Source organism: Rhamphochromis longiceps, linkage group LG3 (assembly GCF_057381845.1).
Source record: "Rhamphochromis longiceps isolate RC_006_pf linkage group LG3, R_longiceps_female_GT1.1, whole genome shotgun sequence".
Lineage (NCBI taxonomy): Eukaryota > Metazoa > Chordata > Actinopteri > Cichliformes > Cichlidae > Rhamphochromis > Rhamphochromis longiceps.
Genome location: NC_140559.1, coordinates 16,330,816 through 16,357,469, shown reverse-complemented (window position 1 = coordinate 16,357,469; position 26,654 = coordinate 16,330,816). Strand labels below are relative to the sequence as shown.

At 45.8% G+C, this 26,654-nt stretch overlaps 1 protein-coding gene across 3 annotated transcripts; it reads left to right on the top strand.

Moving 5' to 3' along the window:
- The first annotated feature begins 247 nt into the window (after window positions 1-247).
- nfxl1 (nuclear transcription factor, X-box binding-like 1) lies at window positions 248-25,966 on the top strand. Of its 3 annotated transcripts, none has more exons than XM_085401689.1 (25): window positions 248-308; window positions 1,435-1,612; window positions 1,692-1,883; window positions 2,090-2,199; window positions 2,853-2,983; window positions 3,388-3,432; window positions 5,320-5,453; window positions 5,681-5,766; window positions 5,842-5,917; window positions 6,042-6,139; window positions 6,371-6,485; window positions 6,582-6,706; window positions 6,791-6,913; window positions 9,197-9,287; window positions 11,678-11,798; window positions 12,152-12,308; window positions 12,986-13,077; window positions 16,906-16,927; window positions 17,425-17,544; window positions 18,888-19,042; window positions 20,961-21,030; window positions 22,711-22,815; window positions 23,660-23,740; window positions 23,826-23,879; window positions 24,038-25,966. In XM_085401689.1, exons 2-25 carry the CDS (start codon window positions 1,453-1,455, stop codon window positions 24,233-24,235), a joined length of 2,661 nt encoding a protein of 886 aa, XP_085257815.1. In that variant the 5' UTR covers window positions 248-308; window positions 1,435-1,452; the 3' UTR covers window positions 24,236-25,966. The 3 variants fall into 3 exon arrangements, with proteins under 3 accessions (XP_085257815.1, XP_085257816.1, XP_085257814.1); XM_085401690.1 differs by lacking the exon at window positions 248-308 and adding an exon at window positions 361-656; XM_085401688.1 differs by lacking the exon at window positions 248-308 and adding an exon at window positions 361-973.
- Window positions 25,967-26,654: the final 688 nt, after the last annotated feature.

The following is a 26,654-nucleotide window of genomic DNA, read 5'->3' as shown; positions in this document are numbered from 1 at the left end:
ATAAAGTTTTATTTGTTGATCACATTTTTGTATTATTGATCTAAGACCCTAGCCCTAAATGAGCTTTTTATATTGTTAATAAATTAACAACCAAAAAGTAACTAAAGTTGCAGCTGTGCAGTGACACGTATGTGTGTGCGTTTGCGTACACGTGTGCGTGTGTGTGAGGTTGTGGGATATGTAGTTTTACTCTTGGATAAATCGCTAAACAGACGACGTTTGGTTGTGAGAACTACAAGAACCGGCATGCACCGCGTTGCACTACGCATGACAATCAGGCACCTGGCTCCACTGTGCTGAGTGTTGAGGTGTGTTTAGCTCATAACTGCTCATTAAATGAGGTTTTCTGATTGTCTTTGGAGTTAAATATTAACATTCCGGAAGCTTGTGTGGATAATTAGAGTTTGGTGAATGTTGTTTACCGGAAGTGACGCTTGTTTCCGCCTGGTTTTTCTTGGAGTTTGAATGGCAGTTGGGTTGCTGCAGCTAGCCGGCTAGCAGCACTTTTGAAGTGAATTTGGCCTTTAACGTGAGCATGCGCGGTGTAAACGTGTTGCGGTGTACGTGCTCAGGTGCAGCGGTCAGGTGCACGGGCGGAGAGAGACACAGTCCGGCTTCGTGTCGCTGTGACTCAGCGGGACAGCTGGGGTAGTCAGGTAACCGCTAAAGACCCAGCCAGGTGTCAGGTAAAGCTGTCAGGCAGCTGTGAGCACCTGAGGAGGGCAAGCTGAGGCTGCGCAGAGCCTCCGGTGAGGCTGAGGCAGCTCTGAATCACGTATAAAACCCCTCTGCTGCGTGGAAACGTGCCCTAATGCGCAAACCAGGGTCCAGCCAAAAATCTGCTAATTCACCTCTGCAGCATTAAATCCACTAACAAAGGCACGCTGCTGCTGCAGAGACAGATAAACATGAATGAGTGGCAACATCTGCAGACGTCGGGCTCAAAGCTGAACTCCTAAAGTTCCTGAGAGAGGTGATACCTGGTTAAATGCATGCAAGGCCAAAAGTACTGTAATAGTTGAAAATTGTACATATATCAATGCTCTCATTCTATGTCTACACCAGAGACCTCTCAGAACTTCTGTTTTTACTGCTGCAGTGTTTTCATTGGATTTTCTACTCGTTTTCTAAGCTTGTTGATGTATCCTTGAGTATTGGTGTGTGTTTGATGGTACAGAGGAAACTCTTGTGCTGCTGCATCCATACAAAGTCAGGCAGATCAGTGAAAAGTTCTCACCTCAGCCCCAGCTCATTGTTTGTGTCCAAAAAATAACTTTTGAGGATTTGATGAAGCCATCCAGTATTTGCACCCTCAGAGTAAATCCTGGTGGAGGCTGAGTTGTAGTACTGAGAAAATCTCAGGTGCATTGTGGGTAAATTGATAAACTGTGAATCCTTCTTTCAATCATTTCTCACATATGTTGCTCTCTGCAGAGGCAAGAGGCAGTTGCCATGGAGCCCGCCTGGCGACAGCAGGGCCGCGGGCGTGGCCGGAGTCAGGAGGCTCAGGTTGAAAGGTCGCGACCCCTGCAGAGGGAGAGAGAGAGGCCAGGCACTGCTACGGGAAGAGGAGTCAGGACGAAGACGGGCTCTGCGCCTGAACCTCCGCATGGTGATGAAACGCTCCATGAACCACCCCTGTCGGCTGTGTGGCTGGTGTGAGTTTATTAATTCTTCCCTGTGGTCCTCAGGTTTGGCTGTCCAATCCAAGTTTGAGGAGATCAGGAAATCCAACCAGGCTGCTGCTCAGCGATTGGTCGAGAGCCACTTCAGCTCCTCCTCCTCTGATGAAGACGACAACAGCATCGATGATGGAGACCACAAGGAAGGAAAGAGAGGGAAGATCCTGGCGTCCGCCTTCACCACCTACACCGACCAGACAGGTGAGCAGCCAGGCATTGCCGTGGCAACACCACTGTGAAGATCAACTGGTTAAATTGATTGTTTTACCAGTGTTTTTACCGGGTGTGCAGATGTTTGAAGACAGTAAGGTGAGCCTGATATGAAGCTGCGCAGATGTTGTGGTATTCCCGCTCACTCCCTGTGTGTGTGTGTGTGTGTGTGTGTGTGTGTGTGTGTGTGTGTGTAGGCGGGGATGCCACTGGCCTGCAGAGGACCGGTCAGTACGTCAGCGACCTGTTTCAGTCCGGAGCACTCACCTGTCTGATCTGCATCGCCTCGGTGAAGAGGACACAGGCGGTGAGACACGTGCACACACACTTTGATCTCCTGCTGTGTGTTGATTCAGCTTCACTGATCTGACGTCACCTCTCTGGTTTCTGAAGAACATTTAACGACAGCTTGAGGCCGATTTTCTCCTTTTGTCACATTCATAGAAGCAGATCTCACAGAAAGTCAGAAGCATTGTAATCATGTGGTTCTCAGGTTTTTGTGCTTTTTAAAAAGAATTGTTCCATCTTGTCTTTTTCTCTTTAGTTTTTACTTCTTGATTGTATTTATGTAAAAGGTTTAAGTAAGTAGTTGGAAAAAGTAAATATCTTTGAGAGGTGTCTGGGGTCATTTTGGTCACTTCAAGATGTTTCTTTGATAATTTCTCAGACATCCTCTGTGTAAAAGTTAGTGAACTATTTTTGACCCTGGAGACTGTTTGCTTTCATCACTTATTTCCTTCTCTAGTCAACCACTACTAGTAGATAATACTACATTACCCATGAGTCTCAGCTTGTAGTGACTTTTTCCAGTATTTCTACAAACCTGTGAATTTGTGTGATTGGCTGGTTGTAATGTGATGTGCTCTTTACACAGTTTGTTTTAAAGTCTTATAAATATTAAAAGGACCAGAGAGGGAGACCACTTTAGACTGAACTCTGATATCTGGTGTGTGCATCCAGGTGTGGAGCTGCTCCAGCTGTTTCTCCCTCTTCCACCTGCCCTGTATCCAGAAGTGGGCCAAAGACTCGGTCTTCCTCGTCTCCTCAGTCACCGATGAAGACTTTGGTCAGAAGCAGCACCCGTGGCCCTGGTGAGGAACAAAAGCCCTTCACACGTTAGAGTCCCACTACCACTATAGCCGAACGTGATAAATCCATAAACATGGGCGAGGGTTAAATAATATTTGGCATGAGGGTGATTCTTCAGTACAATTACATCATTTTAAATGGAACTAATTACTGATAAGCTGATAAAATCACACTAATAAAGCTGTCTAACCAGAGAAAAGTTCTGTGTTACATTTGTGTTTAAAATTGATTGTTGGAAATAGTTGGGGTTTTCCTCTTTGTGGTTTCTGTTTACTAACTAAACTTGTCTGTATAATGGAGTCGTGTTTTCTAATGTTTCATTTGTTAATTAATAAAATCTCACTTTGAGATTGGGCGGTTGTAAGGAAATAATCATCAGTTAATGCGTCTGATTGTCTCCCCTCAGTCCAAAGTGCCGTGCAGAGTATCCACCCAGTGCCACCCCCAACAGGTACGTTTGATTTCTTTATCCTGTGTGCCCAGTTTTATCGACCCGCCCTTTAGAGTTACCACAGGCCACGCTCAGTGCTAAATCCACTCTGCAAATTCACTTTAACAGTAACATAATCAAGTAGCATTAAAAACAAACATTAAGCGATAATGTGGTCAGATAATTGCATTAAAACAGCACAAACACAGTGCAAAGGTTCAAATCATGGGCTCCAGTTACCTAACAGCTATAGCTGCCTGTGTCATTAAAAGAAAACACACCAATAATAATGCAAACTTTAAGCCTTAATACAATTTAAAGAGGTGAGTTTTTTAAAAAGTAGAGGACCAATAATAGAGCCCTGTGGAACTCCACGAACACTCTGTGAAGCTTCTGCAGGTTGTTTCGGCTGTACAGCTGTTATAAAGGGGGTATGAACAGCTTTCCTGGCTGTAAAGTTGGATATTGTAACATGTCAGCCTGTGGAGAGTGAGTGCTTGAGTTCATGTTTCATCCCCACAGGCTGAAGCAAATATGGCTAAAGTACAGATATTTGATATTTTGACTCAAATGTGTTAAATATAAATGTGAAATGTTGTTTTATTGAAAGTATTAGTGAGAGCTTGCCCCACCGACTCCTAACAGGCTCCAAGAATATGAACACAGACTTTTAAATTCTTTGGTTTTAAGGTTTGACTCTTTCAAATATCTGACGTTCATTCAACACTTTGTCCCTGCTGGAGGTGTTACACGGTCGTTGAATCTATTAATGTCAAAATCCCTACAGAACCTTCATGCGATCATTGTGAGGTGATGCTGCTTAGTGTTCCTGTATCCTCAGTATCGGTTTGTCTTTCCACAGTCTTCTGTTTTATTCAGTTTTCAGTTCTTTCTGGAAACGATTTTATAACTTGTACTCTTTTTTTTATTGATTTTTTTTATTTTATTGATATTTTTTGTTTCCTGTGTTTAATCAAAGTTTCAAAGTTCCGAGTTAAATCCATCTTGAAGCAGACAGAGAGCAGTAAGCTGTTTAACAGATTCCATGGCTGAACACTGAAGCACTGAAATACACTCTGTTCACTCAGGCCCATGTTAACATTTCCAGCTTTACAGCACAGATAAACATGTTGACATTCTGACACAAAGATGTTTTGGTTCACTTGTTTCAGTTTAAACTATATTAAGGCTGGAAGTTGTTGTTGTTGGGGGCGTGGCCTCTTTGACTGACAGGTGGCTGCTGTTGTTCGTGCTGTTGGTGCCTTTTGGAGCTTTTTGTGATGTGTTGTTAATTATAACAACGGGCCATTTAGGAGTCTGAGCTCCAGTTGTGGGAGGTTATTTGGACGTGAGCTCTGACGAGTGAAGTGTCTGTAACTTGCCACCTGCTGCAGTGTTTATCGCCCCATAGGTTGGAGAGAAAGAGCAAATGTACATCACTTTGTTGTATCTCATGTGAACGCTGTCCAGCTTCACACAACGCGGCTGTGCTGCTGCTCTCCAGCAGGGGGAGCCACACTCCACACTGTAGTTTCATGCTGTTTGTGCTTCAATCTCAGTATTTACTGTTAGAAATGCTTAATTTATATTACATATAGTTTTTTTGTAATTATTTGTCATGGATTCATTTTATTGTCTTTTGAATTTAGGTTTTCAGTTTAGTTTCAGTCACTTTAAAAGTTTAAGCATGTCTCACCTGTGTCTCTTTGTGTTTCTGCTGACTGGGTTCTTCCCAGCTGAGGATTTTCTGTCCTTAATCTTTTATCTCAGTAAATAATCACTAATCGGACTGTGGGAAGTTTTAAACACATCACATGGTACAGGTCGGTGTGTTGAAGGCGCTGAATTAAAAAAATAAATGTTGGCTGTAAACTTCAGAGTTTAAAAGCTTTTTTGTGGTGTGTTCAGGTACACGTGTTACTGTGGGAAGCTTCAGGATCCTCCAGCTGATCCGTGGCTGGTTCCTCACTCGTGCGGCTCCATCTGTCAGAAGGAGCTCAAACCTGCCTGTGGACACACCTGCCTGCTGCTCTGTCACCCCGGTAACCACCCACACACACACACACACACACACACACACACACACACACACACACACACACACACACACACACAGAAAGGATAAATGGAGTTATCCTGGAAATCCTTAAAAACTGGGCTTCGTCCCCAGAGGACGAGCAGGTTTACAGTTTTGCATCCTCAGTAAACACATCACACAAACTGCTCTGAGCTGGGAGCGTGGAAATGTTCCTAAAGCTGTGTGTTTCAGGCCCCTGCCCTCCATGTCCAAAGATGGTGTCGGTGTCTTGTCTGTGTGGCAAAGCACAGCCCCTCCCCCGTCGCTGTAGCAACAAGGTGAGCCTCGCCGTCTGCAGGTTTACAGCGTGCTGTGGGTGTTGGTGACATGCTCACTGTGTGTTCTCTCTGCAGGCCTGGTCGTGTCAGCAGCCGTGTGGAAAGTTGTTGCTCTGCAAACAGCACAAGTGTTCACAGCCGTGTCACACAGGTACACACACAGTCTCTCACACACACACGGAGTCATGTGTGAAGCTTCACTGTGACTCAACACAGTCCCGAGTGAGCTGTCCAAAATGCCCGCCTGAAACCCCCCCCTCTCCTGTGTGTGTCAGAGTGCGCGCCCTGTCCCAGAGTCAGTGTTCAGAAGTGTGTGTGCGGCAGAGAGAAGGCAGAGAGGCCCTGCGCCAGCCCCCGCTGGACCTGCCAGCAGGTGTGTTTGCAGTGTGTCAGCAGCAGCGCACAGCTGGATTTGTGATTGTTTATTGCCAGAATCTGCAGATGTTCCAGACGAGATGTTCTGTGTGGTCTTTGCTCGCTGGGTCAGAAAGTGTAACATGAGTCATTAAAGCTGTGGAGACGGTGTGGTTCGTCTGATGTGTTTAGTTTTATTCTGAGAGCAGGAAGCCCCGCCTCCTCTCACTCACCTGTCTGTCTGTCGCAGGTGTGCGGCGCTCCGCTCTCCTGTGGGAACCACACCTGTGAGGAGGTGTGCTGCGATGGCGACTGTCCTCCATGTCCTCGCTCCATCAGCAGGACGTGTCCATGCGGAAAGACCAGTGAGTGCTCACGCAAACACACACAGGTTTCCACTCCATGCTACTGTTTTCTAAGTGTGTGTGTGTGTGTGTGTGTGTGTGTGTGTGTGTGTGTAGAGTCGTCTCTGCCGTGTACAGAGGAAGTGCAGCCATGCGGCGACACGTGCGATCGCCGTCTGGCATGTTTGAAGCACACCTGTTCAATGAGGTGTCACCGAGGGAGCTGCGAAACCTGCAGACAGGTCTCTGACACACACACACTGATCACACACACACTGATCACACACAGACACACACACGCTGAGCCCCGCTCTGTGTCTCTGCAGGAGGTGGAGAAGGAGTGCAGGTGTGGCCGATACAGGAAGCAGATGCCGTGTCATAAAGAATACCTGTGCGACTCCAAGTGTCCCAAAACCAGGAACTGTCAGAGACACCAGTGCAGGAGGAAGGTCAGTCCACGTTCTCATTAGAAGCTATCAGTCTGCACAAACTCACACCTGGCTGCAGGAGATGCTTCACCTGTTTCAGCTCTCACTGGTTAGCATCACATTTGTGAAGTCTGGGCTTCTAGATTATTGAAAAAAAAAAAGATAATCAGGATTATTTTAGTCATTAATGTGGATGAAACAATTCAAATGAAGGCGAGCAGAGCGGCACAGTAACCAGCAGAGGGAGACAGAGAGCTGCAGCCACAGTACACACTGTTAGTAATCCTCCTGGTTCACCTACAGAAACCCTTCAGCAGGTTCCCACACTCGACTGGATCGACTCCCAGGATAAAATAAAACTTTCTTTAAGGTTTGTGGTCCTGGATTTAATCCGTATGTGGGAAGCTGAGCCTTGGAGCTTTCATCTTGGCTCCAGATCAACTGAACTCAGCGAATTTGAGTTTTTATGAAGCAGTGAAACAGCACGGCTATAAAGAAAGCAGGTACACTTGATTTATACCACAAAACAAGCAGAGCTGCACAAAGAAATCATCATGTCACCAGTAAAACTCCTACACATGGCCTCTAGGGTACAAACTGTGAGTCTGCACAGGTGGGAATCAGAATAGTGAGGAAGCGATGCAGCAGGCAGGAACAGTTAGACCCAGAGGATGTGTGTGTGTGTGTGGATCGCCCACTCAGTGTGTAGTGTCTCAGATTTGTTCCACTCTGAGTGTGATCACATTAATGTTCCACCAAATCCTCTGATGGTTCCTGCAGTGAAACATCTGGAGCCTCTGGAGTTGTTATCTTCTCGGTGTTAAATAAATGATTTTCCATCAGCTGCGGGGAGGCTGGTTGCATAATGACACACATAAGACCCTTCATACCTCCGCCTTCCTCTTCTCTGGTGGATTAAAGGTCTCGGAGAGAGCGAAGGCGAGCTCAACGCAGGGTTGATGAAACGTCTGAGCAGTGACTGAAGGACCCACTCGCAGAGGGAACCCCACGCTTTCGTCCCGGTGTCTCGCTTTGATCGTGACGGCAACGATGTCTCGTTTTTGTGGCGTAAATGTCACCCTGATGGCATCGGATCAGTTTAATCTGATAGGAAAAGGTTGTCTGACGCCACGTCTGACATGTGACATGATGAGGTTTAATAATCCGCCCGCTGTCAGACCCGTGGGGCCAACCTGCTCAGATGTAAATGGGCGCTTTCAGTCATTTTAATGTTCGCTGTCTCATCCTGTGGCTCAGCCTGTTGTTTGGTACCAACAGCATTTAAATACTTAATGAAGCCCAAACAGCTGCAGATTTTCCCTTTTTATTCTGGCACCGTAAATGTTATTGCACCTGCTCTTTTATAAAACGGTCTCGTTAGCTTTCATTTTCCCATCAAACTCCTCGTTTTATCTCATAAATCTACTTCATCTGTTTGCTTCTCAGCAGTGAGCCCCGCTCTGAAAGCCCACAGTCGCTCTTTGTGTAGTTCAACAGCGTGTTCGTAGAAGTAAGAGATGTTTATGAAGCTGTGGAAGATGGTTAGCAGCAGCTGGTGTCTGCCACCTGAGACCCCTCTACTCCGTCTGACCCAGCAGAGCGTTTATAACGTCAGCGTGAAAATCTCTTTCTCAGTGGAGACGTGACATTTACAGGATTTTAAAGCTGGAAAAATGGATTGTGCCAAACTCCAGTCCAGCTACGTGGGAGTCCCAGTTACATCTGAACTCACCGAGGCAGTCAGAAACCTGCAGCTTCTTCAATGTGCAGAGCTCAAAACGGCCGGTTCTTAAAGTCCCGGCTCCCTGCAGAGGAGCGGCCGTGACGTTAACCTGATCAAATAAACACTGAGTCCACACGCTTCATGACTAACAGAGTGTAGACAGCAAGTACAAAGTAGTCGGCTGATTAATATAACTGTTATTAATCTGGAACATTTGGGGGCGGAGCTCATACGACCTTTGATACATTAAATCACAGGAAGTTCCATTTCCATAATAAAAGCTCCTTATCACCTGACGGAGGCTGCAGGGTGGCGGGGGCCGGCGCTTTCTCTCGTGAGATGACCTTTAGGGTGCAAAACCCAGACGAGCCTGCATCCGCCCTCCACCTCTGTTAGTCCTGTGTGAACAGAGTTACTCGTAGCTGTGTGAAATAACACGACGCGATGACGTCTGTTGCACATGTTTGATGATTTTGGCGCCAAACAGCAGAGCAGGACGAGCTGCGGTCGCCTGTATTAAAGAAGTAGAAGAAGAAGTGCCTCAGAGATAAACCTGTTTCCCACGATGCTTTGTGTTTCAGTGTTGCCCCGGTAACTGTCCCCCCTGCGACCAAAGCTGCGGCCGAACCCTGGGCTGTCGGAACCACAAGTGTCCCTCAGTCTGTCACCAAGGTAAGTAATCTGATTACATTTAGATAGATTACGTGCAGAATCACAGCGGCATTCAAATCAGTTGGAATGAATGGATCAGTGATGATCATTCGTTTGGTAACAGGCTCAGGTTCATAGGTGATAACAGCTGCAGCTCCTCTCGTGTCCACCGGGGGCTCCAGCAGTCAGACTACCTGTGTTAAACGTCACAGCAGAAACAAACACGTTTAGGGGCCAGCAGTAAAGAAAGTTTGAGTCTCTGAGCAGACGTGGACGGACCTGAAACTTCTCAACACACACGTCACATCACATTCCTGTCTGTCAGATAGGCTGTGAAGTGTTGAAGGATTCACAGCTGGATGAAGGTGAGAGGTCAAACTGAGAAGTTCTGGCCTACTTAAGAGACTGTGTGTGTGTGTGTGTGTGTGTGTGTGTGTGTGTGTGTGTGTGAGTGTGTGTATGAGTGTGTGTGTGTGCGTGTGCGCTGACATTTCTTCCAGCTGATAGCACAGGAGAAAACACACACTCTCTCGAGTCCTTGATAAAGGGAATTAATGACGATCAGCAGGAAACAGGTCAACTTTCTCCCAAACATTCAGCTCTGTGTGTGTCTGTGTCTGAATAACAGACAGCTTCCTGCGTCTATTGTTCCCTGATTGGGCGATAACAGATAATTTATTCATCCATCCGCCTCTTGATTGGCTGAATAGATTAAAGTCAATTTATTGGTGTGATTGCGTGCTGATTGGCTGCTCTGACCTTTCAAGAGGGAGCAGGGAGAAGGTTGCAGCACTGCCAACGCATTGCCACGCAGATAACAGCTGCCACTGGGGGGGGGGGGGGGGGGGGGGGGGGGTGTGTGTGTGTGTGTGTGTGTGTGTGTGTGTGTCCTCACTCGGTATATTTTGACCTGCAGAGGTGAACTTTGATATTGTGACTGGTGTAACTATGGAAACTATAAAACCACCCCACCCTGTGTTTACTTTTTAACATCACTTCAGTGGGAACGTTGTTTCCCACAGATGTGGATCCTGTTTGTGGTGTTAGGGGAGGACATGTTTTCTTCAGTCAGTGATTAAAGTTTGCAGAGATTTTAATTGCTGATTTCTTTGCAACAAGTAAATAACAGGCCGACATAATCGGCTGCCTCCTTGCTGGACTGCAGGACTCCACCACGCTGCCCTGGTTTCAGGATATTTCAGGACAGCCGGTTTTGTTCGGTGCTCTCGGGACCTTCATTTGGTAGGGGCACAGGTCATCAAGCAGTGACCTCTGACCTGCACTTGGGTAGTTTACGTCAAAGTCAAACCGGCTGGAATGCACCTCCGAGGTTCTTGGCTGCTAAAGGGTTGAGTGGTGCTCGTGGTTTGGGTGGAGTTGCAAGTTTAGATCTTCATGTGTGTCGAGATCTTGAAAAAGTCAAGAGAGGCGCAGAGGGGAAGTGAGGGGTTGGCGTCTGTTCCAGGCTGATGGTTTCTCTGGTTGACCTGCGTTTGTATCCATCAGCTGCACGTGCTGACAGCAGGATGTCTGGGCTCTCCCAGGAAGACGCAGGTAACCAGATTCAGCTGGTTGGTTGAGTCTCTCATCCTGCAGAGGAACTCAGCCTTGGACTGCAGCTGGTTGTCTTTGTTCCACTCTGCGGCCTCTGATCGGCTCATGAACCTGTTCTAACCTCTTCACATCAGCCCGAGCAAACTTCGAGCTTCCAGTGCAGAACAAAACTAGCACCACCAGCTGCAGCCCAAGAGGATGTCCCCTTTAAGTTCAGCCTACATTACTTTGTCCATCGATGGCACTACAGATGTTCTCCTGCCCCACAGTCTAAAATAAGCAGAGCTCCTGGTTTGGACGTCTCTCCTTTAGAAGGAAAAGCATCTGCTGTTCAGGCTTTATCTGCACAAGCTGTGAGACACGAGTCTCCCACTCAGTCCTGTCTGTTGCCAAACATTCGGTGTGTTATTTTAATGGAAGTCTTCACAGCAGTGAGTGTCGACTGACGCCGTGCAGGCAGACCTGCCAACGTCTCACAGAGCAGCAGCAGTTTATCTGATTGCTGAACAGGAAAGACTCGTGTTTGTCATGAATGTGTTTGTAGTAATATTACTAAACATATTAGACAAAACCGGATGAGGGAATGCTTTCTGTAATCATCGAGTGGAAGAAGATATATCTACGAGCCCCGGCTCAGACACTTCACCTGCCGCCTACTGGTGACGGCCAGAGGGGCCGATGCCGCGATATGGCAGCCTCGCTTATATCTGTGTGGCTTACAGGTGGGCGGTCTGCTCAGCTCAGTGGAGGATTTCTAATAGGAGGATATGATAAACTCTGTTACTGATGATCACGTTCCCCCCGGTTTATCTGAAAATGAGTGAATTTGCCCTTTAATGTCGCCCTCTCCGACTCAGGCAGCTGTTATCCGTGTCCAGAGTCGGTGGAGGTCCGGTGCACGTGCGGCTCGACGGTCCTTGTCGTCCCCTGTGGCCGCGAGAGGACCACCAAACCACCTCGCTGCAAGGAGGCCTGCAGGTAACCACACACACACACACACACACACACACACCTGTGCTTTAGATCCTGAGGGCAAACCTGCAGTGAGGAGGTTAAAAGCGCAGCACTCCTATGTTTTCCTGCAGTCTTAAATAACAGTTCTGCAGTTATGCAACGTCTCCTGAGAGCTTTGATTAAAACGTGCCTGAGAGCCACAGCGGGTTATGCTTTAACTGAGTTTTAATTGTTTTTACTCCTTTATTCGTCGTGCTCTGCTGTAACGAGGCCGATCGTTGACCCGTAATGAGCTGCTCCTGTTGGCTTTGGCTACGGGCAGAGAAGAAAAGCAGGAATCAGAAAGGTCTCACTAAAGTTTCATCTGCTGTCCTCAGGTGTCCTCCGTCCTGCCACCACCCGACCCGAGAGGCTCACCGCTGCCACCCCGGCACCTGCCCCCCCTGCAAGCAGCCCTGCCTGCTGCCGCTGCCCAGCTGCAGCCACACCTGCCCGCAGCCCTGCCACGACGTGGTGCTGGTCAAGTCCCAGCAGGTAAAGGACCACCTCAGGTCCTCTTGTTTCTCTGGGATCTGTGCTGATCCCAGGCTGTGTGATAAGAGAGGAAAGTGATGCACAGCCTGCTGACCTCCGACAAAACCACCAAACACTGAGGTGCAGGCAGCAGCTGTGGCTTCAGATGCTTTTACTCTGAAAGCGCTGAGACTATTTTATTTTCCAGATTCTTTGTGTTAAATAGAATCAATCACCAGAATCATTTCAGAGCTTTAAAAGTGAATAAAGTGAATTAAACGAATAAAAAACAACGACTGCTTTACTGGAAAGTAACTAAATACTTTATTACTTCCATTTCCTGTTTCTTATACAGTCAGATTTAGCAGGAAGTTTCACTTTGTGTGACACTGCACGTGTATCGTGGTTTAGATGGTTAGTATGAAATATAATTCATAAATCTGAGTGCGTCTTTAATAATCTGCAGATGTTCTCAGAGTTTTGGTGCTTAAAGCTGATGCTGAAGTACTTTTTATTCAGATCTGGATGCCGTGGACTCGAGCGCATACTTCTGTGTGTTTGCGAGCGCCGTTGTCAAACATCTTATCAACATCACGAGCCCCATAAAGCAGAAAATGTCCCGTTTCCTCTCAGAGAGAAAACACAGGACAAAGTGTTTGTGTTGCTCCACCAACAAGTTTTTTCTCCGTGTGGTTTAGGTTCACTTAGCTGGACCGTGGGAGCAGCCGTCTGAGCCCGCGTTTGTCAAGAAGGCTCTGCCCTGCCCGCCATGCCAAGTCCCCCTACCGACGTAAGACGCACACACACACACACACGCACACACACGCGCACACACGCGCACACACACACACACACGCACACACGCACGCACACACACGCACACACACACACACGCACACACACACACGCACACACGCACACACACGCACACACACGCACACACACACACTTTCTTCTCAATCACAGCAGCAGGTAGACGTGAGCTCTAACACAGAGCAGTCTGCAAAACAGGATTAGTGGTTGTTGAGTTAACACCTATCCTGCTCCAGTCTAGGTCGTACTTTAGATAAGAGGTTAACAGGTATGACATCAGCACCTACTGACCAATCAGATCTATGGAAAATAGCATCACCATTTCTGGAAGATCCCTGAGATTGTAGCTGGTCAGAGACGGTTAGGAGGAATCTTACCCTGGTTTTTTCTGTTCGTCAGACTGTTTGAAAACATCTTAATGTCGTACAAGTTTAAACTGGTTATGTTATCCTAAGCAGCATCACACAGACCTAGAGACCTGTCAGGCATCCATGACAACCAGCGGTCGCTCGGGGAAAGCGTATATTCCCGACGTCAATCTCCTTGTGAATGAAAGTTGGAATGACTGGTTGGTGGAGGTTGCTGGACTTTACTGGCCGGTGCTTCAGTCTGTTTAACGACAGCTCTTCATTCACGTCGCTCTATTTCACACATGCTAACTCTTTTAAATGGAGTTTGTAATTGACAACCAGCATCATGTCACAGTAAAAGAGCCCCGATAACAGAAAGATGTCCTGGATACGGTGAACCTGCTTCATAGTGCATGCTTCCCGCCAACATGTGAACCTGGTCTCAGAAAAGTGTTTTTCCTTTTAGGATTGAGCCGTACGTCCATGAAAGGCAAACATTTGCTGCAGAGCGGTGAAGAAAGCGCGGTCACATGTTTCTGATCAGCATCGCCAAAGAAGCAAACGTGGATCGGTTTACTTTTCAGAATGTTGAACATGTGCAGAACCAGAAAATCAAAGTGTTTCTGTGCCGGGGCGAGCGCACAGTGCTTCACATTTCCTTAAATTAGATTTCAATGAATATGTAAAACATGATGTAACGCGCCGAGCTCCCTGCAGACGCCGAACCACGCTTAACCGAGGAGCTGGAGGCCTTTTAAATAATTAAAGTGTTTTCATCATGTGGTGCCCAGAACCCCTAAACACACACACAAATCACACCCACACACACACTGAGGTGCTTTGGTCCCGTCACGAATCATTAGACCTGAGATTAAAAAACACTCCGCCTGCCATCTGCCTGCAGCTCAGTGACGCAGTCAACAACCAACATCAGCCATCTGTGTGGGTGTGTGAGAACCGCCGTATCCCCCCTACACACACACACAGACACACGCACACACACACACACACACGCACACACGATGTTGAGTCAAACTTCTGCTGGAGCCGGTCGTCCGCGGCTCTCCGTCGGCATGTCGAGGCAAAGCGAACACAAATGAACCGGGGGTCGCACAGAGTCACGTTTTCTAAAAATGTGCCAGAAAGTGATCATGTGATGTGACCAAGCGGCCGTGAATGGTGGGAGTCGATTGAGTTGAAAGAAGCGAAGTGAAAAAGCTGTTTTCACCATCACACAGCGTTTACACGAACTGACTGAGGTGACGTGAGGTCGGCGCGTAATGAACCAAAGTAAACGATCGTTTAAAAAAGTGATTGAAGTCGGTAAAAACAAAACAGACACATGTTTGAAATTAAGTAGAATAAATGGAGTTTTTCACAGTAGTGACAGGATGTGAGCTGCTAACCGGAATAAAGTTAATGAACGGAGCAGAAGCTGAGGCAGCTGGGAAATGTACAAATAACAAGGATGCTCGCAAAAGAAAGGACGGAATAGATGAAGTTTGAAGTGAAAGTAAAAGCATGAGCAGCTGGAAAGTGGGTGATTTTAAATTGATGGGTGATGATATGTTGTTTTACAGTGTGAAAAAAGTATCAGATAAACTAAGTGATGCTGTGGACCAACTGGAAAATATGGAAGTAAATGGGAAGAATGGGAGCGAAGGGACTTTATGTGAGAGAAGTTGTTAGATTTGTATTGTTGATTGTCATTTATGCTTAGAAATATTTACTTATATATGCTTAGAGTTTTGTAATTAGTTGTAGATTGGTAGAGGTTTTGATCCTTGATAGTCTGCAAACTTTGTGTGTATTAGACAGCACTTTGGGAGCATGAGAGGTCATACCGTGTCTTATTGTTTTATGGTAGGATTAACGTAGTTGCGTCTGTTCTAGTCTAAGTGCTCTTTGTTTAGATGAACTGCAGGACTTCCTCACCGTGTTATCTAGGATGAACCATCTAGGGGGAGGGGGAGGCTACCCTCTTCCTGACCAAGGATGTTTGACCCTTTGATCGGCAGTCCACACACACACACACACACACACACACACACACAGGCAAGGTACTCTTTGTGTGTATGTAGACGTCATATGTTAATGAACCTATGCATATTCAATAAAAAAAACCTCAATAAAAGGACAGTGATACGGGAGAACGGACGAGAGCAACTGGGGTCAAGCGAAGGAACGGTGCCTGTCCGGTTCTTTCCCGTGCACGAGAAACATGAAGAAGCTTGCCTACTTGTGTCTTGCTTTGCAGTGTAATTATATTGCCTTCAACGTTCCAGCGGATGGGTTCAAGCTACAAACTTATCAGAAGTGATGGACTGTGATGTAAAACTGACGAGGCAAGTGTAGATATGGAGGTGAATTAGATGCATGGAAGTCGATGGATAATGTGCAAAGATGTGATAAAAGTTCATTAAAATGTGGAAAGAACAGCATCGGAGCAACTCTGCAAACAAAGCAGCGTGTATCAACACTTTGTCTTCATCTGCGCCGACGGAAAAACAGGAAGCGTTAGATAATCAACCAACAGCCGAGCACATTTCAACCCAACCCCCCGTGATGTTCTGTAAACATTATAAAAGAAAATAAATGCAGTAAAGTCCATTCTGACTTCAGCGCACATTCAAATAAAACAATTCAGCCATTAAAATACTAATTGAACGAAGTCAAAATAAGATGACGTATATAAAAAGCCAAACTCAATTTAATTAAGTCAATGATTTTATTTATTTTTGTTTTCCTCCATCACGTCTCTCATCATCCCTCGACCTCCAGCTGCTCCAGCTTCTGACCTTTTCTAAGGTCAATGTCAATCTCTTCGTCCACTGGAAAATATGGAAATAAATCAGCTGAATGGAAGTGAATGGATGCCTGCAACGGGTGGATACGTTTAAGGTTAAAATAAAAAGCAAAGTTAAAGGAAAAAGCCCCAAACGGCTAAAAAATGTTTACGAGAAGTCTGGACTCACAAAAAGCAGAATACTGTGATCGTAAAACCATATCCAAGTTGTTTGTTTAAACAGATACACCTTTTCTTCTTCTTATTATTATTATTTTTTAAATCTAATGAAAAATATTCTAAATATTGTAGTGAATTTGGCACCAACACGTCGTCCCAGCAAAAGAGAACAGCTGAGATGTTAGAGACGATCAGCTGCAGGGAGATGTTAGAGATGATCAGGTTGTTTTGCAGCAGGTCAGTGACATGAGTGGGTACGAGAAGAGCATCTTATAGAGGCAGAGCGTCACCGATCGGAGGAAATAAACTGCATCTACAAGTTGTGGAAGAATTTCATAAAACTGCACAGACTTTGAGTATCTGATCGTCTGCAAACGAGCGAACGCTGAGTTTGAGTGGTTGCAGTAAACATTTGAAGCCTAACGAGGACACTCGTGTGAATAGTGAGTGGAGGTGAGCGGTGCAGTGAGTCTTTGTTTTTGTCTTTCAGGGCCTGTTTTGGAGAACACGAGGTAAGAGCCAGCCTGGTCACAGCCTCCATCTTCACTCTTCTTCTGTTTCTTTAAACTGTAGTGATGATGATGCGGCTTAACGCTTTCAGCACTTCTTCCTCTCTGGTCATCGACACTGGTTTCCAGCACGAAGGCTCCACGTATCTGTCTTTGTAGATTTATTACTTCCTCCCTGCACTCCTCTTTTTATCTGTGCTACTTTCCCACCGTCCTTCCCCTCCTTAATGTTTTCCTTTCCATCATGTTCCCTCGTTCCAAACGCCGTTTATTATTAGTTTGTCCTTCTGACCTCCTCTTCCTCATTCACTCCTTCCTCCTTCTATTCATCTGCTTTGTCCTTCTCTGTATCTCTCTCGCTCTTTTAAGTCTCTTGCGTTTCATCTCATTTAGTCGTTTGGTATTCAACACACTCGTATACAGGCGCTCGTTCACCTCCAGACGAGGTCATCAGATCTAATGATGGAGGGTCTGTGCTGAACTCTGTTTGTGCTCGGCAGGTCAGCCCGGTGCCGTGTCATCGTCAGGGTCGTTTCTCCTGCAAGCGACCCTGCGGACGACCTCTGACCTGCGGCAACCACTCCTGCAGCAGAGAGTGTCATCTGGTTAACAGCAATCCAGTAAGGACCTTGTTTAGATGTCTGTCAATGAAATCTGATGAAATGATGAATGATGGCACCAACAGAATCCTTTGCACACATCTAAGAAAAGTCCTGCTGAAGGTGGAAACAACAAACACACCACTGAGCACCACTGGACTGTGAAGCAGGAAACTACTGACCCAGCGAGCGTTGGTGGAGCGCTGTAGTTGTATTTCAAATGACACTGGATACTGGTGACGAAAAAGCAGGGCCGTAAGCAGCTGGTTATACACAGCGACCCAAGAGTACGACCTCCCAACAGGAAATGTATTATAGTTTTGTTTTTTATGTGACAAACTACACGTTTATGATCACCTGACTGTGCGACGGGTGTAGCAGGTGAAGGAGTGCAGTTAAACAGGCCTTTACATTACAGTTAAAATCACTGAGTCTGGTATGAGCTGCTTGGAGCTGCAGCCTGACGGTGGTGATGTTTACAGTTAAATGTAAGTCCCACTGTCTGGGTTACCACTAACACATTCAAGGAATTGCAATCAAGTCCCTGATGAAGGTCAACAGGACTGAAATGTAATTTATTACAAGATTTAGTTACTCTGTTGTTAAAGTGTTAAACACTCATGTTGTACTTTACTGAGAACACGACCTGGACTACAGGATGTAATGCTGCTGCTGGCGGCACCTTGTAGCAATACATTCAATACATTCACACTTAGACTTCATCAGTAACAGTATCTTATTGGAAGAGGCTGAAAATCCCCTTGTTTTTGTTTGCACTAGTAAAGCTACAGTCACCAACAGAACATCATCCAGTATGATCACAAACATCCTGGAAATATTGTGTTTAATTTTGAGTCTCCACTAACAGCCACTATGACACTACCCATTGGATTCTGCCATCGCACAGAAACCTGGTAACTGGTGCTCTAATATTCAAATAAATCCTCAAATTTCACCAAAACTGGAGCTCAGACGTCTTGAACCACCTGTTGGTAAAGTTAAACACAGCAGCCATGTTATTGGTCAGATAAGTGCATTAAAAATGCTCCAATGCGCCGAGGTCACGTCCGGGGACTCCAAATAGCTGATGTCATCATCCACCTGTCAGTTACAGAAGCCAGGCCTTAATAATACAATCTGTAAGCCCAATTAAAATTTAAACAGGTAATTTATAGAGTACAGTTGTTAAATATGAGGCACCTTGTGCTTTTGCAAGCATGTATATATTTTAGTAATTAAAAGGTAGAGGATCGGTAACAGAGCCCTGTGGAACTCCGCGACCTGTGAGAAACTGTGAAGTGTTCTGGTGTTTGTTACTCACAGTAATCCTACTGGTTGCTTCACCTGATCTCATCTCTCTGCAGTGCGAGGTGTGTGAGGAGGGCTGCTCTAAGCCCCGCCCATCCGGCTGCCCTCACTCCTGCCCCCGCCCCTGTCACCCAGGCGCCTGCCCCCCCTGCAGCCAGATGATCCGCCAGCGGTGCCACTGCAAGATCAGCCTGCTCTACGTGGAGTGCACGTCAGTACAAACACATGATTTATCATACCTGAATAAACAAAACCAGTCACTCACTACATGATGTAAACAAAGGCAGAGTGATGGCATGACTGGAAACATGAACGGCCTCGTTTGAAATGACAAAGCACGATAAAGTCACGACTGCTGTGTAAAGGTGGCAGACTCATCAGAAGCTTTTTCTTCTCTTAACTTCCTCTTTTTAAATCAAAGCGGAGCTTCTTGCTGCATAATTTGAAGCAGAAGGAACAAAAATGCTTGAGACTAACAGGATGGTCGATGTTAATGCGTTTAAAGAGAAGTAATATCAGTGTTTTATATGGAGAGGGAGCCAGCTGTCAGACTGCAATGATGAGTAAGAGCAAGTCTCGCGTCACCCATCGTTCTTTGTTTTGCTTAGAAAATGTGCGACAGTGATTTATTAAAACGTGGAGCTGGATCAGGGGAAGCGACAGGCCCTGTGTCGCGCTCAGACACCGTCCAGCTGCTGCAGATAGCTTTTTAGGTCTGCCACTTCTTCTTTTGTCCTCCACGTGTCCAGTTTCCTTCTTTAAGGACACACTGTGCAGCATGCTGAGATATGCCAAGCTTTCAGCTAATAGCACTTTGGGAATCACCTTGTTGGTACAAAAATCCCATTTGATGTCCGTAAAACTGTTTTATCTTTGGCATTTTTCATAGATTCAACTAAAGGAATGAGAGCGAGTGATGTGTGTTTGTTTTTTAGGGAACAAAGACGCCATTTAAATTTGGTTCTTTGTTAGGTTTTCTGTTATGTGCAGCCGCAGCACTGGAATGATTTACAGATCAGTGGTTTAACAAATAAGAAACATTTCTGGGAAGGAAAAACTGCCTTTAACAGGATGAAACCTCCAGCAGAGCCAGACTCAGGGAGGGGGGCATCTGTGAGAGGTGTGAGGACGAAGGCAAGCTGAGGGAGAGAGCCGGAGATTAATAGAAATGAATAATTCAATGGACAGAGGTGGCAAACACACAGTGAGGAAAGATGAAACACCCGGTGTACACCGAAGGTGCTCTAGTGCTACAGTTCTCTAAGCTCATTAAGATCAGATGTGGCCTGATTATTTAAGACCTTTCATTGCTTCTTTAAACCTGACAACAAAGTGTGGGGTGGTTTAAGACCTGCACAGGACTGTAACTCTGTGGTCTGACTTATTCGTCAATGGAAGATTTATTTGAAGCACTCTTGCCTACCTTCATGTGTAAAATAATGTCTGTATGAGTGGAGGCGTGTTTGTTTAAGAGGAAACTGAAGTCCTTTTTAAAGTCTGGCACATACTCAGACACTTGGCGACTAATCTGGAACTTCTCCCGAGTCTTCGGTGGCCCCGAGGGGCAAAACACAACAACAGAACGAGTGTGAAGTGGTTTTCTGTAGGGCCCAACTCACTTCCAGCTGTGGTTTCCAAACCGTGCCGTGAGTCCAGGCTTGTTCCAGCTGGATGTTTTTAACTGTGACATCGAGCTTCACAAGACGTTCTGAACAGTCGGTTCAATTTCAAACTAATTCAGGCTGTGAAAAGAAGGCCCGGCGATGTGTGTGAGGCTGTTTTCTGTTGATATAAACACGTGTGTGGACAAGGTGTTTGAGACCCGCTGGCCTGCACATTAACACGTCTGAAACACGAAGGTCAAAGGTGAGTGCTGCTCAGGTGAGGCCTGGATCAGTGAAGCTGTGTCAGTGAGCAGGCTTTAAAGAGGGCAGCCTGAGAGCGTCGCTGCTCCAGGTGTGTGTCAGAGCCCGTCTGCAGGTACCGACGCTCAGCCAGTGTCACTGTGCAGCAGCATAAACACAAAGGCTCCTTATCTGCTGTGAGCTCCGGGTGATCAGCAGCTCATCACTAATAAAACGTGTGTGAACTAACAGTGTTACTGCTGACCGATCGATCGCTCTCTGCAGGAAGCTGACCGCAGTCGACGAGCAGACCAAGGAGGCCCTGAGCTCCTGCAACAACCAGTGTCCCAAAGAGGTATGAGCACCGACCCCACTCCATCTGTGGTGTCCTCCCTAAGGGCCCCAGTGCATCATGGGACTAGTTTATCAGCCTTGAGTGCCATTAAAGTGTGACTGCTCTGGAGGTCCCAGCTCTTTCCATTCTTGCTACGCTCCTTTCCTCTTTTCTTCTTCTTCCCGCCTCCTGTTTTTCTCCCTCCTCCTATCAATCGTCAATAATCGTCAGTGACACAGCAGAAGTAACACAACGCCGTCCGCTCAGCGCCATCGCTCTGATCGCTTTAGCCGTGTGGCGCCAGCTGAACACCAACAGTCTCGCTCTCGTGCTTTCCTTTCACCTGGGAGTGATTTAGTGTTTTCATTCTGCGACTTAAACACGCACAAGCACAGTTGAAGTAAAATGTTTGAGCAGTGCGGTGGTTCGTGTGCGTCCTTCTGTCAGAACACTGTTTTCATTCAGCTGTAACTTCAGCTCTGAAGAGCCAAGACACACACACACACACACACACACACACACACACACACACACACACACACACACACACTCACACAGCAGGAATAACAAACATGGAGCGGCTGCAGCGCTGTGGTGTTTAGACTCTCTTCTTCTGCAGGTTTCAGCCTCTCAGTTCGATTTTCTCTCCGTTCAGTTGGCTGATCTGAAAAATGATTTATCCCAAAATGTTCCCGTGAAGTAAGAAACATAAAGTGTCTAAAGACCCTTCAGGTGTTTATTTCAGCGTGTCGATCGGTGTAACCCTGTGAAGTCCTGAAGCAGTGGATGTGTGTTTTCATAAATCATTACAGAAGAAAAAGAGAACATTTCTTTTTTTCATATCGTACAGAAGTTAAAGCATGAGGATTTGAGTTTACCGCCACATCAGGTCTTCTAGGAACTCTATGAAGAGTGTTTCCTCTCTGTCTGTGTGTGTGTCTGTGTGTGTGTGTGTGTGTGGGGGGGGGGGGCATCTTTGAGCCTGTAAAGGCCAATAAGACTGCAGCATGCGAGATGAGCCTCCCTGAGGAATTATCATCCTCATTATTTTATTATCTAAGCTTCATCCTGTACAACTTTCATCACCTGATCTGAGCTCCTCCCTGTGCACTGCATTGCTACCAGCACATGTCAGACTGTTGGTCACTGTGTGGCTGCTGCTGCTGTCAGCATTACAAATGTCCAGGTGACACTTGAGGTATCTGGCACAGAGGTGGCGTCTGTGACGCTTTCATGAAAACAAACTCCAGCTGATGGTTCTTAAGCTTCAGTGTTTTCTGTGCTGCTAAGCATCAAAGACGTCAGACGCTGGCTTGGACTTCGCCGGGTTAAAAGAAATAAATTCAGAAGTCGGCTCGTCTCCTCTGGAGATGTTGAAACTCTTCACAATCATTTCAAAACAAAAAAGAAACCACAAAAAAACTTGTTTGAGTTTCAGCCTTTAGTTTATGTGACATTGCTGAGAGTCCGATACAAGCTGCGGTCCAGCTGCTCGGAGCTAAAGACTGATGGTGGTGACGTTTCCTCCACCGTGAAAGGATCAAAGCGACCGTGGGGGCGGAGCCAGTGTTTCATTTCACTGTTCGACGGTTGCTTCATGTTTCTCTTGGACAGAGCTGAAGTTTGCTCTGCCTCGCTACAGCAGCAGCCACAATTAATCTGTGTGTGTGTGTGTGCGTGTGTGTGTGTGTGTGCGTGCAGCTGAGCTGTGGCCATCGCTGTAAGCAGGTGTGCCATCCAGGTGTGTGTGAGGAGACGTGTCAGCAGAAGGTGAAGCTCCGGTGTCCCTGCAAGAGAATCAAGAAGGTAAAACCAAAAGTAGCACTCCGCACTGTGGCCACTTTATTAGGAATACCTGTGCAGTGTAAGTGTTGATGATAATGTAACTGTGGACATCTCAGGATCAGAAGGGTTGAATCTCTACTTCTAATGACATCAGTCATGATAGAGCATCAGTAAAGTCTCATTCAACACTTTCTTCAAAGGGACTTAAAGTGGAAATACTATAAACGATTCCTTCATGTTTAATTTACCCCAGAAAAAGCAAAAATGATCACTCATTAGATTCGTGGTTGGATAGACGATTTCACTGGTGGTGTTATGGGTGTTTTGGTTGTCTATATTTAACTTTGAGGAGGGTGTCTGGTATTGCGAGTTCAGTTAAGACTCTGTCACTCTCAGCAGTTTAAGAAACAGTCACAACCTCTAATCTACTGACAACATATTTCCAACAGTATTTCCTACATTAAAAATGTAAAAACATTCACATTTGGATGTTTGAGGGGTCGACAGTGGAGCTGTAGAGGATTCAGGGTCATCTGGACAAAGGAAAGTTTTAAGCCTAATATTGAAAGTAGAGATAGTGTCTGTCTCCTGAATCCAAACTGGAAGCTGGTTCCACAGAAGAGGGGCCTGAAAACTGAAGGCTCTGCCTCTGTAATGTGATCTGACTTCAGTGTGTTCAAATAAGCGAGAGAGATTTTTTTTTTTCTAATGTGAGTTTTTGTTTTACACCTGCAGAGACAAATTTACTCTTTGGTATGAAATATGGATAAGTTGAACCATTTCCATAACCAGAACCATTTCCACACTGCAGGACTCTGACATTAGCTCTGTTCATGTGTGTGTGTGTGTGTGTGTGTGTGTGTAGGAGGTGCTGTGCTCGCTGTCGCCTCAGTTTGCTGTTGAGTGTGACGACATCTGCAGAGAACAGCAGAAGAAAGTCAGCCAGGTATAAACACACACCTGTACAGACTCTGAGTGGTTCACACCTGGACACACAAACACTGACACTCTGCGTGTGTTTGTGTGTTTAGCTGAAGGAGGCGGAGCAAAGAGCGGCTCAGGAGGAGGAGCAGAGGAAGCTTCAGGTGAGTTTCATGCTGTTCCACCTGCACCACCTTTTAGCTCTGGAGAAGGTTCAGACTTTCAAACGTTCATTTCAACATGTAAAGCTAATAACTGCGAGTGATTAATGACGGTGGATGTTGATGTGGTCGGAGTCTGTTCAAACTGTGTTATTGTGCAGGAGGAGCTGGAGGCGTTCGAGAAGCGGCAGCAGCGAGGAGGGCGGAGGAACAAGAAGCGGGGTAGAAGGGAGGAGGTGGACGACGAGCGCTCAAAGGCGGCAAGGTGGTGGAGGAGGTGTGCCGCCTTTGTCCTTGTCCCGCTGGGCGGCGCGCTGCTGTCTGCCGCCACCTACTACTACCTGCAGGAGTTGGCCTGAGCAGACGGCGGCGTGCAAGCTTCTGTTTCCTGCCGCCATTCAGACGCTCGCTGCGACTCTTCCCTTGCGAACCTTGTGTTAACCATAGCAGCAGTGGCTTTAGGTTAGGTTGGATGGTTAGAACTTTGAACACAGCGCTGCCTCATGTTTCAGAACAAAAGGAAGTTTCTCCTTTTTCATTCAGTGAAAAGTTTAATTGATTTTTAGTCTGAAAGCAGTGAAGAAAAACGTTAAAATAGCTGCTTTAAGTGTGACTCTGACTAAATTGTTGTGAGAGATGAGCTACGTGTGGTTTGTCACTCCATCACATAAAGTAAGACTTTGTGGCTCTGGAATAATCTGATGTGACACAGTGACCATGGTAACAGGCATGACTGACTCAGGCTGATCAAAACTTATGGGAACGTGATTTTCCCCTCTGCTACCAACCAAATATCTCAATTATGTGAAAAAAGGTCAAATTATTTGGCCTGATCCTGATCCAGTGGTTCCCAAACTAAGCAGCACTGCAGTTTAATAATGTCCCATGAGGTTCCAGTGAGCCAGTCCTTTGTTTATTTGTCTAACATTACAGAAATAAACATGTTTACAATCTGATATAAATATATTTTTGGGTTCTATAGCATAACACATGTACAGAAATGCAGTAACCAACAAGGTAATTGAGAGTATCAAAAACCTGAAACCTGTAAAAATAACCTTCAGTGGAAGAAGGGGGCGGGGCTAAACATTGTTTGTGGAGTTCCACATGGCTCTATCATAGGTCCTCTACTTTTTCTTCTGGTTTAAATTATATTCTTGTTTTTCAAAGTATGCTGTCTTTACCCCTTCATCACAACTGTAAGGTTGTTGGCTCTTATGATGTCTCACCTGTTTAAAGGGTTGACGTTTGCATTAGTGGGTCGTGGTCTCTGTGGGACCTCTAGGCTGTCTTTATGCTGTTGGAGCCTTTGGAGACTGGGTCTGTTTCGTGGTGGAGGTTTAACTGGGACAGAAATAAAGATTTGGGAACCACTGGGTTGGTCTAGTTTCATCATCAGTTTCATGCACACTGACATGGAGCAGTGTTAGATCAGGCAGGCCATGAAGTCAGCTCATGCCTCACTACACATCAGTGTGGGGCGATATTGAAACTGCATACGTTAGCTTCTGTGTCTAGAAGCTGCTTTGTGCCCACCTGCAGACCAGCTCCTGCTGTCCTGCTGGGTGTCTTCACTGATGTGTGTGCATGCCTGCACAGAAAGCATGCACACGTGAAAACTGAGGTTGTAGTAGAGAGACTGATGCTGCAACAACAACACAGCCTAATGATTCCTGTTTTCATCCTGGTAAACCTCTAATCAACCTTTAATATTCTCCATAATTGTTTTTTAATGTGTTTCAAGTTCAAAATGAAAATAAGAGATGAACATTTTGACGCTTAAGTTGTAGTAATTGATATCTTTGGTTCCCTTTTCCTCATTAATGTACCTTCATTATTCTCCCTAATGTGTAATCTTTATGTTTGTGTAAGTTTAAAGTAGAAAATGAACAACAGGAAGTTTCTGACTGGAAAAATCTGAAATAAATCTAGAGTCATTTTTGTGAGGAATCCATCAGATACTGGAACTCAACTGTCTAATATTCATGCTGAAACGTTTCAATTGTTTTGATTTTGATTTAAAATTTTTCTTTCTTATTTTTCATTCTTTTGTCCTAAAGACTTAAAAAATAAATCGAAATGAAACAAAACCCCCTGTGTTCATTTTCCTAATTGAGCTTTTTTGTAACCTTCAGAATTCTGTTAGGCAGACCACGCCCACTCTTCAAACTAATGCTGAAGTATGAACGCCAGTTCTGCTGTTTCAAAAACATTCCCGTTATAAGGAAGTCAACAGGAAAATGCCTCTTCGCTACTCTGTTGTTCAAAGTCAGATCCACCGCTCGCTCATCACATACGGTGTGAAATCACAGGAAAAACAAACTAATGGGCTGCGTCACCGTGGTTACACCCATTTATGTTTGTATTACGCTTCTCAGAGTAATTAAAACCACCTTCAGCTGCAATATTAAAGCGATGCAAATGTTAAGATATCAAAAATTATGATCTCGTCACATCACAAATATGAGTCTTGAGTACAATAAGTACTGCTGTATATCTTCATCCTACAAGTTTTAGGATTATGACTTTTCAGCATCAAAATAAATGTAAATGTCTTCTGTACACACACTGTACATAAATGATGGACACTGTGATGTCACTCATTGGTTAATGAAGCCTCAAGCTGCCTTGGGAAGTTGGAGGTGGTGAGAGAGGGACGTCGTGAGGCCAACGATGCGTCGTGCAACGAGCACACTCTCTCTGAACTTCCTGTTTCACTTAGTTTGAGCTGAATACCACAACCGATAAACTTGTGAAATCATTCAGACTTAATCAGGT

Bases quoted from the DNA above. Each gene is read 5' to 3' on its own strand.
- nfxl1 (XM_085401689.1), top strand. From the start codon at position 1,453: ATGGAGCCCGCCTGGCGACAGCAGGGCCGCGGGCGTGGCCGGAGTCAG. The intron at 6,486-6,581 runs GTGAGTGCTCAC...GTGTGTGTGTAG, and splicing joins GTGTCCATGCGGAAAGACCA to AGTCGTCTCTGCCGTGTACA. The intron at 12,309-12,985 runs GTAAAGGACCAC...CGTGTGGTTTAG, and splicing joins TGCTGGTCAAGTCCCAGCAG to GTTCACTTAGCTGGACCGTG.